This window comes from Hippoglossus stenolepis, chromosome 20, assembly GCF_022539355.2.
Source record: "Hippoglossus stenolepis isolate QCI-W04-F060 chromosome 20, HSTE1.2, whole genome shotgun sequence".
Classification (NCBI taxonomy): domain Eukaryota; kingdom Metazoa; phylum Chordata; class Actinopteri; order Pleuronectiformes; family Pleuronectidae; genus Hippoglossus; species Hippoglossus stenolepis.
This window is the reverse complement of record NC_061502.1, coordinates 18,170,562-18,191,299: the sequence shown is the minus strand read 5'-3', so window position 1 is coordinate 18,191,299 and position 20,738 is coordinate 18,170,562. Positions and strand designations below refer to the sequence as shown.

General features: G+C 44.3%; 1 protein-coding gene across 1 annotated transcript in view; it reads right to left on the bottom strand.

Moving 5' to 3' along the window:
* LOC118099670 (exostosin-1) overlaps positions 1 to 20,524 on the bottom strand; it is a 149,141-nt gene extending 128,617 nt beyond the window's left edge. The window contains exons 1-3 of the mRNA XM_035144375.2: positions 19,807 to 20,524; positions 17,710 to 18,242; positions 15,686 to 16,437 (exon numbers count right to left, since the gene is read on the bottom strand). Of these exons, the coding sequence (XP_035000266.1) occupies positions 15,686 to 16,437; positions 17,710 to 17,982 (1,025 nt within the window). The 5' untranslated portion in view covers positions 17,983 to 18,242; positions 19,807 to 20,524. The remainder of the gene's footprint in view (positions 1 to 15,685; positions 16,438 to 17,709; positions 18,243 to 19,806) is intronic.
* Positions 20,525 to 20,738: the final 214 nt, after the last annotated feature.

Sequence of the window (20,738 nt, the reverse complement as noted above, 5' to 3'; positions counted from 1 at the left end):
GAGGGACGGTCTTTACTCTGACACCGAACAAAACTCCACACAAACTCTGATGGATGGTCCTGACCTCGCGCTGCCGGGAATGATGGTAATGTGCTGTGTGTGTGTGTGTGTGTGTGTGTGTGTGTGTGTGTGTGTGTGTGAGTGTGCGTTTACACATAAGCGACCTTTTGCAGCAGCATGACAAGGCCATTGATCCTGGCCTGAAATTGGACAGCATCAATGCAGACACGTCCAGAGCAATATGTGTGTGTATGTGTGTTTGTGTGTTTGTGTGTTTGTGTGTGTGTGTGTGTGCAAGACTTTGTGTATCTATGTGTTTATATGTGCACAAGCTTGGAAGGTTCACAGATCTTTTGCACTTTTTGCTTCATATTTTTACAGTTTGAAGCAAAAGTTGATTTCAGACGTTTCGGAAAGTTTTCCTGTGACGGGAATCTCTGTGTTGATAATCATACAAACACAAGAGTCTCCTGTAAAATTAAATCTCATATGTGATGGACACATGACACCCGGTTGACATGCTAAGTTCTTCTTCTTCTTTATATTGGCAGCGATAATTTTTTTACATCTTGGGGACAATGTGCAAAAAAACGATTTTTTCTTTGCATGGTGCCAAATGCAACACTGGAAGTTTCCAAATGCGTTTGAGACGTCGAACATGACTCACAGAGGAAAAAAACAGAAAAGCAAGTCATTTGCCTTTTCATAGCAGATTTAAACATGTTAATTTTGGTGTAAAACGTGTATAAGACGTAACTTTTGCTTTGCACTGAAGATTTAAGCTGGAACCGACAGTCCCCTTCACTTTCTCTGTGCAGAAAACAGACTGGATCTTCGCTTCTGGACAGTCGGACATCTTAAATAACTGCTCCTGCTCCACCACATCATGAAAGCCGCTCAGTAAACAGAACAACCAGAAGCCTCGACTGGTAGCAGCTCTCAGATAATGCTATATTGGTCCTCTGAAGGAAAGTATAGATACGAGGCAAAACCCGCCTCCGGGCTGTTTGCGCTGTGTGAGTGTGCTCATGTAAATATGATCCCGCTGCTGACATTGACACTTTCCACTTTCCATTTCATGCCTTCGTACTTCCCTGCAGCATTTCACAGTTCTGAGCTGCTAAACTTCAGCGGCCACAGGGTCACAGACTGTGTACATAGAGCTCATATCAACACAGTGACTGAGGAGAAACAGCCGCAGAATGTAAAAGTTAAGTCTTTATCCCGTCTGATTCCAGGTAACCTGAGCTGGGATGACATTAACATATTACTGGTGTGTGTGGTGCGTGCACAGGGTTATGTATTTTTTACAAGATCCTGCGACTAAACTCGTGAGTTACACAACGCAGAAATCCGCCTGGCGTTTTGTCTGAACAAGCTGTAGCAGGTAAGAATCCACATGGACTTAGTTTCTCACAATCCTCCACTCACCACATTCCGACCTGAACCCAGTAACGACCGGTAGTGAAGATCAATGACCCACAACATTATCTTATCAATAAAACCCACGGTCACACTAAATTCTCTCCAGCTCTGTTGTTGGACCTTTCTCCAGAAACTCTGAATAATGTCACCCAACAACATGAATGTGTGGGTGACAAACAAACACAGGAAACAACATCGTAGTTAGTTTCCTGCATAAAACTTTGCCCTAAAACTTCCCTGAGAGTTTTATCGTGGAGCTGAACGCCTCCTGTTAGTGTGGAAATGTTTCTAGTCTCGCTGATCCCGCGGAGAATCGGCCGACCAGCCTGCAGCTCTGCTCAGCTCATTGTTTTGGTCCTCCACACCATCTGGTTGAGCCCCAAAGGCTCCCACTACTTCCCCCCCTACAGAAAACTGTGGGCAGCAGCTCCCAGCACACAAACGGATTGTACGCTATCAGCACAGAGCCAAATGGCAGCGAGCTGAGGTAAACAAGTGTCTGTGTAGAGATGTAAACATCTAACGAGCCGAAGGGAGCCAAGTCCTCGTTAGGAGCTGGAGGACCAAACCACGGCTAAAAGACCAGTAAATATTAGATTTGTGTAATTATCTCATCGTAACAGCAGCACACGTAGCGGACCTTTGTCGTCATGGTAGCAACAACACGACCTATTGGAGCTCACCGGTTATCTAAATCTTCGTCATCATGGTAAACATACGATTAGTCTTGTGGAACAGTCATGGTTTGGTTTGGTTTAGAAGGAAAAATCTACCTGGTTAGGTTCAGTGAAACATTGTGGTTTAAGCAGCTCTCAAAGCTTAGAGGCAAAGACTGTTGATAACGATTGAGGACGCGTAGTTTCCACTTCCTGTCATCGTACAAGAATGAAGCTACAAGATCTTTCTGACGTAGAAACACAGACTGAGATACACAGTGAGCTAGTTGATATAGTTGCATGGTACAAATTTAACACTGAATGTACCTCGTTGTGTTGACGGACCTAATGAGGCCACAGGGAAGTGACTGAAACCTGTCTTCTCTCAAATGACCAGCAGGGGGCGACTCCACTGGTTGTTTATCGTATCAGTTAAAACACATGAGGAGGCTAAAACGTCTGTTTGACTGAATTTCACTGAGTAACAAACCCTGGAAACATACATTTGAGGTTTTCAACAGAAAGAAAAACCCCAAAGAGTGTAAGTGTGCGACAGTGCAGATGTGACAGGAGTGGAGATGACCCCCCCCACACACACACACACACAGAGCTGTCGCACACACACACACAGTGAGAAAGAGAAGTAGGAGGTAATAAGAATGGAGATTAGACTTTCGATTAAACTGCTTTCTTATTCTCCAGCTCTCCAGCAGCTTTGACACGGAGTGGCTGAGAAGCAGCCGCGGCCAATTCGCCTTCAGCGTTTACAAACAGAAACGACTTTGAATGCTCACTTCTGAGAGGGTGTCTGAGTTTCCAATCGGCAGCCGCAGCACTCAGAGGGGAATGTGTCAGCGCTTGTGCTGCAGGAGGCAAAATTGCGCTAGTGTGTGCATGTGCATACATGTGTGTGTGTGTGTGTTTGTGTGCGTACGTGTTTGCTCATGCATATGCATATGGAACAAATGTGTGGCGACGTGAAATAAACAAAACAAGTGGGAAGCTGTCAGCAGATAGTAGAGAGGGTCACAGGAGACGGTGGTGACGGTGTGTGCACGTGATTGCACACAAACACATGCACTAAAAAAAAAGGCGCACACAAAGCAGGTCACGACTAAAAACAGAAGTTCGTATAAAGAGAAACTTCTGACATCACATCACAGACACGACGCTCGGGGAAGACGGAGATTCACACGTTTGCTTTCAAAACAAATCAATCAATTTACCTCCAAGGTTTTTTCGCCGACGTGTTTTCACTTGTGGAAACTTTCTGTTCTCAGCAAGAGTTTGGATGAAGTGAGGGAGCCTGTGGCAAATATATTTTATTTAGTTTTTAGTAAGCAAAATGAAGTTTAACAAGGTTTTAATGATATTTCCCACTATGCAGGAACTGAATGTACGAATCTGGAGAAATTTATTAGAACCTATTCCTGAGCTGTCACCCCAAAAAAAAAAAGTTCCAGGATCCCAAAGCAAACAGACGACAGTAGAAATTTAAATGGAACTCAGTAGGGCAAGGACTCTATCTCACAATGTTCAAAATTCCTGGATTTGCCGATGTATTACCGTCCTGCGGCCGATTTAAATCCACATTTACATCTGCTAGATCCGGAGTTTTACCTGGAGAGAAGGATTCATGAATTATTCCCTGGTGAATCGGTGGAAATGTCCCAAAAAGTGGCAGAGGTAAGAAAAGTGGAACCGAAGACGAAGGCTATATGTTGCGGTTTTGCAAAATTCTTGCAGTAGAAAAGAAAATATTATATATTAGACAACATACAATTATTTCCGAAATGAAATGAAAATGGTTTTGTAAGTTTGGTGCGTTGCTGTCAACTGTCAACATCTGTCAAAAACCCCCACAACAGAATCATTTGTTTTCTTTTGAATAGGAAATGTGTAACGATTAACAGTGTATTAGATGGACAGAGTATTTTTGGAGTCCTATGAACAAGTTGATTATTCATATTACAACACAAAGGAGAATGTAAAGTGACAAACTGCTCATTAGTCTCACTCCTCAGTTGTGCCTCTGTGAGCTGTGAACGCTTTTCACATCCCGCAGTTATTTTCTGCTGTTGTAGAAAATCTGACGTCTTCAGTCTTTGAACAGGGGGTAGAGAGAGAGAGAGAGAGAAAGAGAGAGAGAGAGAAGTGAGAGGGACATAAAAGTTGAGCTCCAGTGTGAGAATTAGCCACCGACACAAAATATCCAGAGGAAGTCTTGACAAGGTGTCAAACAGCCGCAGCAGCAGTTAGTGTGTGATGTGTTGCCTCAGTCAGCAGGAACAACATATGGCTCCATTAAAAATAACACAATTCAATTACTAGAACAGGTTCGATGTGCCAACACAGCAGCGCGACCAGCGACGGGAGGAGGAGGCGACTCAACTTTTATGAGTTGGGAGACAGAACGTCGGAGATAAAGGGAAACGCAACATGTTAAATAAATCTTTATGACAAAGAATGAATATTAGAGTAAAATGTTCTGTGTGTTTAATGATATTTTTCTTTTGTTCAAATGTAATCAAACAAAACGTCTATGAAAGAGATTAGTGCACGTTTTGCTTCTGCTTCAGTGACGGTATATGAACGTGTTTAAATATAGAGTCTGCTTTCTCTGTGTATTTTAAACGCTGTCATGCCCTTGTTCCCTGCTCGTGAGAAAAATGAAGTTAACACGTTTTATACGTTACAAAAAGGAAAAAGAAACTGGGCCACTGGAGCATTAAAATTAATTGGCAACAGCTACGGAATCCATTACGCATAACCCAGAGCAGGGGCGGTGGATTTAAACGCGACACAACAGGTATTTAAACAACGATATTTAAAAAAAAAAGGTCAGCATGAAATATTTGGACGCTCACAACAGAACTTGAATCACACAGAAAAGAGCCGACGGAGAAACGCTGCGTTACAAACTCAGCTGTCAGGAGCCGAAAGGCCTCGGACTATTTTCACCTCGCCAACCCCGAGGCTGGTTCTGCTCTGTGCTAATGACTGAGTGTGTTAAGGCAGCTCTGCCCTCCAGCACATCTCAGCATGTGAGGATGAACTAACAGGCGTCAAGTAGACACACACACACACACACACACACACACACACACACACACACACACACACACACAGCCATGTTTCTGATCCCAACCTTGAAACGACCCGTTTTCAACCCACTGTCGCGCCACAGGACCGACGCCGAACCTCTCAGTGTGTCAGAGAGAGAGAGACGGAGATGTGAGGAAGAACTGAGAGAGGAAAGGAAACGAGGGAGCAGGTTAGTTAACGAGGGTGGGAAGGGAGGAAAGAGAGAGGGAACCAGGACAGAGGTGTAAAAGTGATGGAGTAAAGAAAAGAGAGGTGGATGAAAGGAAAGAGGAAACAAGCAGAGGAAGAGGTAGATGAGAAAAAGGTAGAAAATGGAACTGGAAAGACAGAAAGAAAGACAGAATGAAATATTTGAAAGGATTCAAAAAAGGGAAGAATGAAAGAAGTAATGTAAGAAGATGTGGAAGGAGGAGAGGTAACAAGCAGAGGAACAGAAAATGGGGTAGGAAAGAGAGAAAGAAAGAGAAAGAGACAGAGAGAAACAAACAAAGAAGATCAAGAGATCAAGAAAGAGGAAATATGGTGAGGAGATGAGGAAAGGAGGAGGAGATGAGGAGTAAAAAGGAAAGGGGGATACAGAAGGAGGAGGAAAGAGGAGGAAAAAGGAAAATAAAAAGAATCAGGGGCTAATCCAGAATTTTTTTTCACACACAGATTTTCCTGAGCATGGAAATCATTGCTGCATCTGCACGAGACAAATGTCCTCATACATTTAGTTCAATTAGTATCATCAGCAGCTACATATTGATGATATTGTGCAGAAACTCAGACCAACGTGAGCGTCTCCTCCTCGGTGGACCTGTGGTGCGCGGAGGCTGCGTCTCCCCGTCTCTAAACCATGACACTGCAGAAGTCCATAGGCCGAGAATAGCCAGAGGGCTTCAAGTGCAATATCACATTTTCATAATGAGAGCCAATGAGCTGTAAATCCCTGCTGACAGAGTTATGGAGTGAGGGAGCGAGACTGAAACTATTAAACAGTCGCCTCCCTCCACCACCAGCTTTGTTGTGTGTGTGTGTGTGTGTGTGTGTGTGTGTGTGTGTGTGTGTGTGTGTGTGTGTGTGTGTGTGTGTCCTCAGACACACTTTGTGTTCACACGCCTTTTTTCAGCTTCAGCAAGAAAACAGCTGTATGTGACGCTCAGATTCCCCTGATCTATACGCCACCTTATTTTTAATTAAGAAGATTCCGCGTGTGTGTGTGTGTGTGTATGCATGTGCGTGTGCGTGTGCGTGTGCGTGTGCGTGTGCGTGTGTGTGCATACAGAGCAGCAGATTTTTCTATAAGATCATAAAACCTTTATTGTTTTTATTGTGGTTAATTTGGTTGTCAGCACCTTCTGATTGAGGCCAAACTGCTGTAAGAACAAAAGGCTGCTCAGCTAAAAATATTCCTGTGGAAGAAGAATCAGAGTCTGAATCTGTTGCAGGTGAGAGCAGCTTTTTTGTTCATGCACATTCACAAACACACAAACACACACACACACGTCTATAAATTGAATGAATTTTGTTGGAAACGCTGCAGAGAACGTGAACAAAATTCCTGGATCGGCACCAAACTCCTTATATTAATACTTCACTGACCCATAAAACATCCTTGAAGTTTTAATCCAGCTGTAGTTTTTACGTACAAATAAAAAATACCCTCACTGACGAAGGCAACTACAACTACAACTGTCCCTGGAAGAACAACAGATGTTACGTTTGTTCGAGGATCTCGTGGCTGCAAATGCTTGAGAAGCTCCACAACAACAAAGAAAATGACCAACCCTCCACTTTTCGGACCATTTCTCTCAACTAAAGAGACAAATGTACATGTTGACATGTAGCAAATGAAAAGTCACACAGGAACAACACTTCCCCCGTCTCCCCCGCTCCGTCTTTCTCTTCCTTTGTCCCGACTAAAGAGCGGTTTGCGTGAAGCCTGATGGATTCACTCTACAATCCATCCTGCCACGCGGCGACACTACTTCCGCCGCCTCTCTAATTCTGTCCTCGCTCAGGATGGATGGCCAAACATCCCGGGAACGACCCGCGCACCTTTACCTCGACTCAACTGATCATCAGTTCTTGACTAACAGACGGAGAGAGGGGGGGAGTGGGAGGAAGAGCGGCAGCGGGGAAAGACAACAAAGAAATGAGAGTGAGGTGGGTAGAGCGGCGGAAATGAGACAGCGGAGGAGAAGGAGGGAAAAGATGATTGAGTCGAATTGTGTTTCTGGACCAGGTACTCGGGGAGAGAGAGGGATGTGCGGCTGAGCGAGACGGCGAGCAACACCTCGTACAGCTGCAGAAAATGACCGCCTTTCTTCAGACAGACAGCGTTTTTAATCCTGATGTGAGGAGCAAAGATCAAGTTACAGAAAAGGCCTCAGGAGCGAACACTTGTTGTTTTTCAGCTTGTTTGCAAACTCAGGAGGAGGAGAGGTCCTCGAAGTTCTCACGAGAACGAAAAGTTGGATCATGTTCGGCTCCATGGCAACGAAACAAACTCCATCCATCAGCTTCGAGGGCTGCAAGCGCCAGAGACACCAGAGATGAGTGTTTGCATCCCGTGCCGTTTTGGTTCTTAGATTAATGAAACAAAAGCTCTCAGGTTATGGTTGAGGAAAGACTTTTGTTTATTTCAAATGTTAAAGGTTAAAATGAACCACTATGCCGAGTGTTTGAATCCACAAAACACATTTTGGAGTTTCAGGGGTAAAGAGCTGAAACAGCTTCAAAGTTAAAGTTTACTCTGCAGTTGAGCAGTTTCACACAGTTTAGTGTTAAATAATACATTCAACCTCAAATCCACAAGTTCTGGATTGATCAAATCTACACTTTGATTCATTCCAGAGACAAAAAGTTGATTCAATCGATGGGACAAACGTTGGAGATCAGCCGCGGTGTCCGTTTGCTGTTTTCACCGCTGATACATTGACTTCTCTTTCCCATTAAGACCGACAGAGGGTCGGCGCAAATAGATGCCGAGGCCTCTTGTCGCACTAAATGCCGATCGTGTTTGGCTTTCACACACCGAGAACAACCATTAACCTCCATTCGTCTGCTGAACGGCCTCAGTGGTGAAGTCAAACCTGATCAATAGAGACTCTCTTTACCCTCCAACCAGCCTTGGCAGAAACCTTCGATGTATTGATGCCGTCTTCTGCTGCCTGAGGAATCTGCAGGTGCTAAAAGACTCTCACACACACCACACACACACACACACACACACACACACACACACACACACACACACACACACACACACACACACACACACACACACACACTCCATGGGTATCGTTTGTCCAGATTTATTATTTTCATCAGCATATAAAACACGTTACGATTGTTATTTATAAGTCCCAATAACTTTTATATTATTTTTTCATTGGCCGGGTGTGGCCAAAGGGGAACAGTGCGTTTGCAACTCGTTCTTTTTCTTTCAGCTTCCTGCAGCTCGGCTCGGTTGCATAAGAAGAGAAATATGCACAGAGAAATATGAACTCTGAAGTAAAACATAAGACAGAAATATTTACAGGCCTCTAAAAACCACTGGAAACCAATTGTGTAAATGTATGTCCTTAAAAAAATTGCTGAAAATCCTATTTGTTGGGTGTGGTTATTAATGCAAGACACGACATCACAGCTCCACAAAGGGGAAGCCAAATTGTACTGATCGCCCCCTGGTGGCTGGCAGCAGATTAGCCCTGCCTCCTCCACGTGCGTTAAAAAATTAAAGGACACAGTAAATACATTTTGTTGTTGATTTTGTTGTGTTCATGTTTCTGGTAAGTTTGGTTTGAGTTATTTGATGCTATAAAAACAAGGTGAAAGGTCATGATTGACAGCTGAGACTGAACACCACCATCTCTACTGCAGAGACTCCAACAGCGAGAGGAAGTGAAGAGCAGTCGTCCACCTTTATTTACAGTTGATGGTTTAAACAGGTTTTGATTTGTTTCTTAATCAACCCTCGTTTTTGGATGCAGATAAAGATTTCACTCAAGATTAATGCAGTTGCAGCATCACAAAATATGCAATATTAAACTTCCTTTTCTTCCTGTGCACATGTGCATCCTCACAAACAGGCACTGGCTGCTTTTTGTTTCTTTAATTAGGAGCTGGAGTCGGCCACACATCAAAGTCCTTTCAAAAGTCCTGATTTGGGCTCCTGGAAACTGGCAGCCGCCGTTATTATTCCTCATGGCGCTCTTCATCATGACTTGCATCAGAGATGCACTGAGACAGCAGTAAAACCTTTTCCACTGTTTAGTTTAGCTCGGCAGGCGAGAGGGAAGGTAAAGAAAAAGAAGACGAGCGAGAGGAAGGGAATGAGGGAGGAAAATAGACGAGGATGGAAGGAGGAGGAGGAGGAGGAGGAGGAGAAAGGAAGAGAGAGATGAAGGTGAAGTGAGGGGGAAGTAGAGTGAGGGAGATAAGCACCAACAAGGAAAGAGGACATTGACTTTTGATGTGCTTTAATAGAACATCTCACAACAAGGCCGGGAAGAAATGACTAAAAAAAGAAAACACACACACACACACACACACACACACACACACACACACACACACACACACACACACACACACACACACACACACACACACACACACACACACACACACACACACACACACCACTTACTCTACACACGCCACTTCCTCTGCTACACACAGACAGCGCCTGCCACCCATATGACCGCAGCTGACGTTTAAATTAATACACTCAGACCCTTTTCTCCTGTCACACATATTGAATTCTGCAGCTGCCAAACACTCACAGATGTGACAGCAGCTGCGTTTCCATCTGTGTGTTTTCACTGGGACGCGCATCACATTAGAAACGCTGCTCAGAGGAAGCACGTTCTGACTTATTAATTCAGCGTCTTTTATGTGATGTAAACATGTCTGTTGAATGAAGTCGCTCTGGGGTTTTATGAATATCTGCCCGTCAGGATCAGAGCAGGGACGTATTTGTGCTGTACATCATATCCTCTCATCACAATAATGGCAGCGATGACGCACCTCAGTGTGTCGGAATTCACCGCTGTCCTATATCCAGGCGCTGAAACACGCCAATGCTCCAGAAAAACAGGGATTGTATTATAGCCTCATCCCAGAGCCCGCCGTCTGGATGGTGCATGCAGGGTGTGTATTATTGTATATAAAAACGACACAATGCAACACAGCTGCTGGTGTGTGTGTGTGCGTGTGCGTATATATGTTTTTGTGACTCTATTAGTTTAGCTGTCAGACAAAGCCTTTTATTTAAGGTCCACTCCTAAATTTGTTTTATGCTTTCCTCTGCCCTCACTATGCATGTGGGTGCGACGGCTCTGCGGCAAACTTGAAAACAATTCCAGTCAAGGTTGGAGACAGAAGCCTCCCACGGTTCGGTGTTGAACAACAAAAGAACTGTGATTTGTGGATATGGGACATACAAATAAAAAACGATTGATTGATTAATTTATTCATATTTTAGGTTTCATGCCACGAAAAAAAAAACACCACAAGTGAAAAAAATTATCTTTAAATCCTCAACAGAAGTAGAACACGGGTAGAGGTCACAAGACAAGGTCAAAGTCTTGTATACGGCTTGAACATGTGCGGTCAAGGAGCTGAATCGAGGACATATTTGAAAACTGGCACGGTAATATGCCATTTAAAGGTTTTAATAGAAATCGATGTATTGGATGTTGAGGACAGATGAATGGATGTTGAGGGCAGGGGTGAAGGTGTAAGAGGTTTTCTGTTGGGATGGTCTGGAAGGACGTACTGAAGACTGTGGGTGGACGGAGCTTCCATCCGAACTGATAACAACCTGTCCCATGAGACGTGGGTACGCCACAAACTGAATATGAAGGGATGAGGGGAGGGGAGTAAAGACAATGGACGGAAGTGGTTTGGGAAGGTGAATGAATGAAGGGAGAGAAAATAATGGTTCGAGAAATCTGAGAGACACAGAACAAGATAGACGAACAGTTGTACGACGGATTTACAGGTGATTAGAGGCGGGTTTGGGGGCGTGGCCTAGCTCCTGAAGCGGATCGAACTACTTAACTTCATTTATTGAACCAGAACAGTCCAATTAGCATATTCATGTCGTCATTGTGTTTTCATTCCTTCCATAACTTTTAAGGGATGAAGTTTTTCAGGATCCAAGATGCAGACAGAATTTGCGAACAAAGGCAGTTAAAGTGTAGTGAGGAGTATTTAATGTGGGTAGACAGGCTAACAGAAGAATCCACACAAAGTGAAACAAGGACCGAAGATGAAAACATTGGAATCACCAGGGAGCCGAGCAGAAGCACGAAGTTGCACTGAAGAGACAAACAGATGGACAGACAAAGAGGACGGGGAGCACGGAGACTAAATGCACGAGGGACACAGGGACTGTTGGACACAGGTGAAACACGTCAGGTTGGGGCAGAAAAATCACACAAGCAGGAAAAAGAGACAGAGACGGGAAGTGAAACATCAGACACGCAGGGTTAAGAGACATCAAAATAAAACAATAAATAATAAGAGTTTAAAAGAGGCAACGTAAGGTCGCTAATAGCTTAGCCACACTACAACCGATTTAAAGGTCCAACGATAACGATTATTTTACCACTGGAGTGACGACAAAGCAGCCACAAGCGACATCTGATGGCTGATTCCAAAGAAGTTGTAATCAGAAGGTGGTGGAGACCAAACTAGAGACAACATAAACACAGGACATTTAGCAAAATGTCAGACGAGTGTATATATTTTCCCATTTAACTGATTTCTTCAGCCTCCAAGTGGCCAAACATTCGTTACTACATCATCAGGGTGTTACCGTGTTTTTGACCATTCCTGCCAGTTTATCACCACCAAACTTGAGGCCCTTTCGAAGCTTAATCGTTTCCACCTTCCTGTCTAACACTCCACGCTATGTACTTGTTGTTTTATTTGCCTCAACTGTCTTGATAAAAGTGTAAACAACTCCATGGACATGTATCTTGTCTTGGAAAAACAAGTACATGGTTTATTAAAAGCCAGTTTCATCGTTGCCACGTGGTCGATAAGTAAAGTTGAAGGAGGGAAAGAGAAAAAAAAAGCTAAAGAGCTAAAATAACTTCAAGGTCCTACAGAGACGAAAACAAAGCGAGGACATCAATGAGCGCAGAGACGAGATGAAGGGAAATGTTTATGGATTTACAGTCAGACACCTCTCATCCGCATCCCTCTTTCTTCTTCCCTTCTCTCCGTTGGCCATGAAAGACATGTTGAAAGACGCAGCGGCGATCTGAATTAATCATTTTAACCGCCGCTGTGTAAACGGAGCCCTGCGATATCAAACATTCTTCGGGGAGACACTTCTGTGCGGCGAGACTCTAATTGGTTTAGCGAGCTGTTATCTTTGTACAGTAAAACAGTTCCATCCAGCGCCACTCAGTGGGAGGTGAGATCTCTATCTTCCCCCCTTCATTCACAGCTTAATTCAATTGGAGGGCAATTATCGACCACCCCGAGGCTTCAACATCCTTGTTGGTTTCTGTTCTCATCAGGGAGCCTCGCAGCAGGACCCACCACCACCCCCCCCCCCCAGCCCCTCCTCCACCAGCACTGGGTGATGTCTGTATCGATGTGCCGTGTGTAAAACACCAGAACAGGCAGCTGCAAACGGGCGAGAAGCCCCTTTTCAGCCACAAGCTCCAGATTCAAAAGATTGTGGAGCCGTGTGAGTTCACAGATGAAAAGGGTTAGAGAGGCTCTCAGGTCCTTGTGGGTAGAGAAGAAGGAGATGGGCTCATTCCTTCAGGCGGATGCAGCAGATTCAAGGTAATGACCAGTGCTGGGCAAGATGCTCAAAGACACTGAAATACAGGTAATGTTTGGCTTCGTGTTAAATACTGAGTCAAACTAAATGTGAGGCTCGTTTCCGACCCTCAGTTTCCCTCCTGAGACGTTAAAACGTCCTGTGACTTTGGATATTTGTGACCTTGAAAAGGTTAAGTAGAGCATGACAGTAACACTGGTTCCTAAATATAGTTTCCTCAATTTTAACTCCTGTTGATGTGATGATGTGATTATTTCCTTTTCAAGCATTAATTTCCTCATACAGCGTTTTTGGTTAAAGCCTCCAATATGTGACATTTTTCATATAAATATCAATTGACCCTGTGTTTACTTTGTTCACGGACACAGATGAAAATGAAAAGACTGCATCAATCGCAGCTCATGTGTGAGAAGGGAGAAGATACGTGATGAAGACGAGCGGAGAAAGAGAGAAGAAGATGAAACAGGAGCAGGAACACGGCTCAGTTCTGAGTTCTTGAAAACTTCTGTGTTTCTAAAAACGTTGCGTACGGCGCCGTCCTTGAAATAAGCTGTTAAATAAACTCATTGGATCAATGACAAATGGGGATGAGAGGACGGAGAGAAATGAGAAATTAAAGCACTACAGAGCGATAAACTCAGTTCCGCTGTGAGAATAAGCTCTTTGATTTTGGTATTGAGCATCAGAAAATGCCAGACTGAGGCAGACAACGGACTAATGCACTATTTATTTAGTGGTGGAGCCTCTCAAGCACTTTAACCCTTTGACTTTTAAGCAGCAGATTCTTCAAAATAACACATTTCAGATGAATCGTGTCACCTCAATGAGACTAAAACCATTTGTTCTTCTTCTCCACAAAAGCTGCTCGACAACAAACGCATTTATGAATGAAAACATCTGGTTAATTCACAGTTTGCCGACAAAGAAAAATGCGTCACTACTAAGTTGTTTGTGAAAAGACCATTTCAGGCAAATGGGGATTTTTAGAGCGTCAGAGTCACATATAGCGTTTCAGATTTTATTCTGCTTTGTGGAAATGTGGTTTTCTGTCTTTTAGCTTTAACTTGAGACAGTTTACATTCACATGAGATGAGAAAAATGGGAAATATGATCCGGTATGTCCATAGCTCCACATTTTAAGAGAACGAAAATGATTTAACTACTTTAAAATACATTTTAATAAAGTCACATTCGCTCGAACCTGGTTGTAAATAATTTGCAGCTACCGACCGAAGGGTTTCTGGCAGAGTTTTATATCCGAGGCTCCTTCAGTGCTGCTTCTCATGAGAGACGAAATTATTACACTTCTAATTTTACAGAAAATATCAAATTAACCTGAAGGGAAAACAGGAGCAGATTGAACTTGTCAAGTTCATCACGAGATGACAACTTGCATGTGTGGATCTGTCGGATTCTACAGTCAGCGAGTGGCGATAATCAATCAGTCACATTCAATCACCATCAATCAAACTTAACGGGAGTTAATCAGAGCAGCGTGTCTCAAAAAGAAAATATCAGGATCAACGCTGCTGATCACCTTCATTTATACTTTTCTGTCCAACGACCTCCTGAGTTTATACAAGGAAACAGCTGAGGAGCTTTAAGGACTGGACCATAGACTGTAAATAAATAAAGATGGACGACCACGATCCAGAAATGAAGCCAAATTATCCTGCATACAAACTGTACATAATGTGTATACGTGGTTTTTTTAAATGCAAGTCGATAGAATCCATTCCTATTGCAGATAAAATCCAGATGTTAGCGGGAGTTAGTTGGTTTTTTGACTATTGGAAAAGGGGCTCTATACTGCAGCCAGCCACTAGGGGGCAGTCAAGATGTTTTGGCTTTACTTTTTGGGAGCTGCCCTGTCGTCCATCTTTACATACAGCCTGCGGCGCTCACTCATTTGCAGGTTTCTGGATCCCCCAGCGATTTATTCTTTCCAAACCTAAAATATGCAACAGATGTCACACGGGGCAACACATCTGGGATTTCTGTTCACATCTCGTTTCCCCCGACTTTCAGCTGTCGCTAAAATTTTCAAAAGGTGAACTTTTCACGGCTCAGATCACTTCTCTCTCGACCAACTGCTGAGCTTTTCCTTTTCTCGACAGTCGATGCCTCTTCTCCTCCTCTGCTCCCTTTTCTCCCTCTCACACATACACACACACACACACACACACACACACAGACACACACTTGCATGTTTGGAGCGTTTTGTCCCTGGAGCACAGCAACAGCGAAGCCCCAACTCCCCTGACAACTGTGAAATATGTACTTGAAAGCATCGAAGCTGTTTTAGCTCAAATAAAGACGAGACGCTCCCCAACAATCTCAAGCAGGAGAGATCTCGGCCATTAAACATGAACACACACACGCACAGGAAGCACTGTAGCTGAGCTGTAATGGTGCACAAATACGCTGCATTCGAAATAACCAACAGCAATAATAAGGTAACTGCCACATGTCGGCTCAACCGAAGGCTCTCTGCCCTCAGTGCACGACAGAGGAGCAGTGACAAGCAACTCTGCAGCGACCAAACAAGAAGGAATGTCAGAAAATCACAGGTATTTCTTCACAGGAGTTATGTGATTTCATAAAACTTGGACAGCACCAAGAAAACCAATATCTCCTGACCCTCAAATTGAAATAAACGCCAGCCCAGAAGCAGCAGAGACGATGAAAAGAGCTGAAAACTTACTTTGAGTATTCTTCATTATCCCGGTCACAGCGAGAGTCCTTGTGCTTCTCCCAGTCTTTGCCGTGTTTGCACGTGGTCAGCAGGATAATATCTTCCGCGTTGTGGATGTGATACAGAGCGTTCCTGGTCTCAGACCCTATGCCAGTGAGGTACCGCTTCCCTTTGAAAACCAGCAGGTATTTCCTGGAGGGCGGCGCTTCGCTGAGAGTCAGATAACCTATCCCCCCTCCTTTCAGAGGGTGATCCTTGGAGAACAGAGGGATGGAGATATCAAAGTTTGGTCGGAAGTTGACCACGTCAGCGCTGGCCTTGGCCAACATGGCCTGGCCCACCTCGAAGCCCAGATCCTCTGTGTAGTCCGGCCAGGTGCCAGAGTAGAGGTTGAAAATGAGGTGGTTCCTGCCATCGTTCCACGTCGGCAGGCTCTGGATGCGGGACCTGACGTTCTGCACGAACTGGGCGGAGAGCTGGTCCCTGTCCAGCGTGTCCACGGCCAGAATAAAGAGACAGGCCTTCGAAGGGTCCGTGGTGTGGAAGCGAGACTCTTCCACGGACGCCAGGATCTTCTGGTAGGTCTCGGAGATCTCGTCCCCTCTCTGCGGAGGGTAGACGTAAACCCTGAAGCCCGACTGGCAGCGAGCGAAGTCGAAGCAGGTTTCCATGCGGCAGCGCTTGTTCTTGTAGATGTTGTCTCGGATGGCCCGTCGCTCCCGAGGGGAGGTGTGCTGGTGGTGGAGCTGAGGACTGTCCTCCTGTAAACACACACACAGAGTTATCACCATCCAAAGTACAGTAACTTTACATTGCTCATCTTTTCAGAGTTAACTTTATCCAAAATATACATAAAGGAGTTCTTCATGGTTTCACTAAACACTTTAGCCGTGAATTGCTTTTCTGTGACTCATTTCGTTTCATTGATCTGTCACATGACTGAGCTGCAGCTCTTCTGCTAACCCTTCCAGATGAGGAGACGAATGGAGATTGGATTTGATTTCTCTAAAACAGTGGAGACTCTGTTACACCTTCACCGTTTAAAGCGAGGCAATTTCAACTCGCGGCTCCGTGTCACAGCTCGTAGACGTCGGTGGTTGTGCTCAGGCGGCACCGCATCAGGGCGACCATGAAGCTTAATGGTTGAGGCGTTCAAATCCTGACCCTGGGGACCTTTGCTGCGTCTTTCTTTCTTTCCCAATGTTCCCAGTCTCTTTACACACAAAGCATGAACAGATCCACTGAGTGAATCCAACAAGGGCTTCAGCAAAAAACTGCAGGCTCGTTCTCGAGTTTAGATTTTCACTGCAACACAGGGTTTCCAGTCAAATATGTGGAAGTACACGTACCTGATAAGTTGTTTTTTAATATACTGTATTTATGATGTTTGTCTTTACAACACGATTGTTGCATCAAAGGAAACTAATTAAACTTCTTTTATCTCATCTTGATTCTGTCTCACAGTTCTGTTAATGCCCTTAATGCCCAAATAACGTATATATATATATATATATATATATATATATATTTTCCCACTTTCTTTAACGTTGTGAGTTTTTTCAACATTTTCTTTGATTTCTCAGAGTTAATTCATGGATCTTAATTAAAAAAGACCAGGCATGTTTAGGGGACTGATATTTATGAGTTATGAGCAATTTGGTGCAGATTCAAATAAAAATCCAAAGAATAAAAGAGCAGGGGAAATAAAGTTATTTGTTTAATCATCTCATCTTGTTCCTTCGAGCTTTGAATCCAAACAAACTCATCATTCATCTGTGAAACCACCAGAAATGATCTAATAGAGCTGTGGGTTAGAATGAAAATGTATAGTCCTCTCTTGATAACTTCAAATAACACAAAGAGAAAGGGCCCCACTGCGTCATAACTACTCATATTTGATGAGAATATTTCACTGTGAATGTGAATGAAGGACTTATACTCTGGTATCTGAGTACTTCTATCACAACGTCCTTTTGGTTTTCAGCTAATGAAGCAGGTGAGCATTTCTTTTCCTCTAAGCGGATCCAGTCTACCTCCTGCTCTCCCCCCTCCAGGTACGGTTCCAGCAGCTCCGTCGACTCCGGCCAGTGCCTGGGGGGTCGGGACGGACTCCTCTGGGGCTGGTACACGTCCTGGTTCTGGTGGAAGTACTCCTGCTGATACTGGTGGTACTGCGGGTCCTGGGGTAACTGGCGGTACTGGTACGGCTGCTGCTGGAACTCCCCGATTTGCAGACCCCACAGGTAGACGAGGAAGAGAAGACCGGCCCCCACAGACACGAGCAGGTACCGCTTCTTGGCCTGCATGTGTGCTGCGGGGGGAGGAAGAGGAGGAGTTCAGGGGGCAGAGGTGAAGAGGATGAGGGGAGGAGAGAGGACAGGAGGGAGGAACAGGAGGAGAAGGAGGTGAGGAAGGGGAGGATAAGGGTTAGTCAATGAGAGGAGGAAAGTAAAGGAGGAAAAGAGGAGGAGATGAGGAGGAGGGGAGCAGGGAGGTCGACACAGGTCAGCTTGACCCACTGGGCGGCCTCTCTATCCACAGCTCGGCATTGTGGGATCTGGAGTCACTGAAACAATAAAGAGATTAACAGTAAGTTAGTCAGCATTTTCAAAACAAAGAAAACTTTACACAATAGAAAACCAGTGTAAAGTCATTGTATTATAACTGATAAAGGTTGTGTCAGATTAGATCTTCATTAATCCCTGTTGGAGTATAAACCCCATCTCCAGTTTTATTAATGACTTCCCATTACAAATCCTTGTGAATCATCATAAGTCAGTGAATCAAAATGATTTAAATGCAGAGAGCAGACAAGCACCACGAAATTCATCTTATTTAATCTGTAATTATTCCATTTAATTTACTGTTATCTGGGCTTTAATCTCCATCAATGACAAAGCCGGTTTTCATACAGATTATTTACCTCATGCAACAAATTCACAGAACTCAATTTCATTCTGCCGATTCAGCATCGACTGTGCAGCAATTTGTTACAGCACAACTTTCAGTTAACAGTCGATTCAGTGCATCGACAGTGTGCAGGTTAAACGTGTTTGATAAACTTCAGGGTTTCTGAATGGAGTTTGGTTTACAGAGCTGGAAACCAACAACCAGCGTGGGCAGCTTTCACCCTCTAATTCTCCTCCTCTTGTAAATAACATTAGTTTTCAAATGAAGCCGATAAAACAGATAAAGGTTGTGGCTCCTCTGAAATCATGAGTTTGCATCTTGCAAATCATCAGTCGTTGCCCGACCCCGTCAAATGTTTTAAATGCAGATGAACAGACACAATCTGAAGTATATAAATCAAGGATTTTATGTTATTTAATCCCTATAATCTTATTTATCGTCACCTAATGTCTATAAACGACAATCACAGATTATTTTTACTTCAGCAAAGTTAAAAGAGTTGTTGTTAGATTGTGTTTGATAAGCAATGCAGCACTAAACCACAGGGTTTCTCAATGGAGTTTGGTTTACGTGCAGGAAATCTTATTTATTCTTATCCAACATTCACAGATTACATTTTTAATAATCAACAAAGCTCAGTTTTAATTATGCCGATTCAGCATTGATGCGTTTCTGCCAAGTAGCGCAGCTTTTACCAACATTGTTAATATTTATAAGGTTTATTTGATAGAGACAGATTCAATGTACAAACTGAAAACAGCCGTCCAATGCAGGTATAAATATATATATATATATTGCTTACATTTGTTCTTATATTGTACTGCTTTAACACAGTATTTTGCTTGGGATCAATGTACATCTATCGGAGGATTATAAAGGTGATGATCACAATATACAATAAAGACCATATAAAAACATTACATACTAGAACTCATGGGAACAAGTTTGTTGCTGAATAGTCAGGATTTGGTTAAAAGGAAAGTTTGCATTAATTTTCATAGAATCAAAGCATCAATAGAATGAAGCAGGAGGTTAAAATGGTTGTTTGATCAGCTGCAGCTCGAAACTGCAGGTTTCTGAATGGAGTTTGGTTCACAACCAACATCAAGCATGGGCAGCTGTTACCTCCTGAGCTCTTCTATGTACTATTAGATGTTTCCACATGTATTTATCTCTTTTTAATTATCGGTGACATGTTTGTATCTCTAACTGGAACCTACCTGTTCCCGCGGAACACCTGTTTTCCCGGGAAGGGATCTCGGTGTCCGCTGCTCGTCCCTCCAGCCTGAGCAGGAATCCTCCACAGTTTGGAAAAGCATTCTCCAAGTTTCTCCAACAAACGCATCCACCGATTTCTATACAGATGTGTTTAAACCACGTGCAGGGGACTTCCACTGAGCCACACCGGGTGCGCTGGCTTCATCCTCCTCCGCGTCCCGCAAACTTTCCCCATGCACCGAGGACCAGGAGGGATTTTACGCGTAAAGGAGGCGCAGGTCTCCGCTGCGTGAATTCAGGTGCCGGAACAGCCGCGGTAACACCGACAGCATCCATCCAGAACGAGCTGCTGCGTTACACCAGGCGCGTACATCTCCAAATCTACAACTGCGCATACATCCAGAGGGGGGGAATCCAAACTTTGGTGTTTAAATCCTCAGCGTCGGCTGTGCGCAGCGGCTCATAGGCAGAACGGAGCAGGAACCATCACCTCAGGTAAGTTGAGGAGACGCCGGCGCACCTGATCCAGAGAAATCCTGTTACGGGGGAACTGAGGCTCCTGTGGGTTATTCCATCCCGGCTGCGAGCTGCTAACACGCCGGCTGTCTCCACGTTTCCATCCTCAGACCCTCAGTTGGATGTGGGCTGCGCCACCGTGCAGCAGCAGCAGCAGCAGCATCAGCATCAGCATCAGCCTCCAGCAGCAGCATCAGCATCACAGCGCCGACACACCAGACAGCATCATCAGCACCAGGCTGCTACACGCTGGAGGCGACCAGCGCGCGTGCATGGGGCGTCATTTGGCTCCGATAAACGTGGGGAGTTCGCCACAATCCAGAATCTCTCGGTCTGTGTTTGCAGTTCTGCTCGGGTCCAGTTCAGGAAAATTGTCACAAAGCCACAAACACTGCGAGGAGAAGTCCCGGAGGAGCGT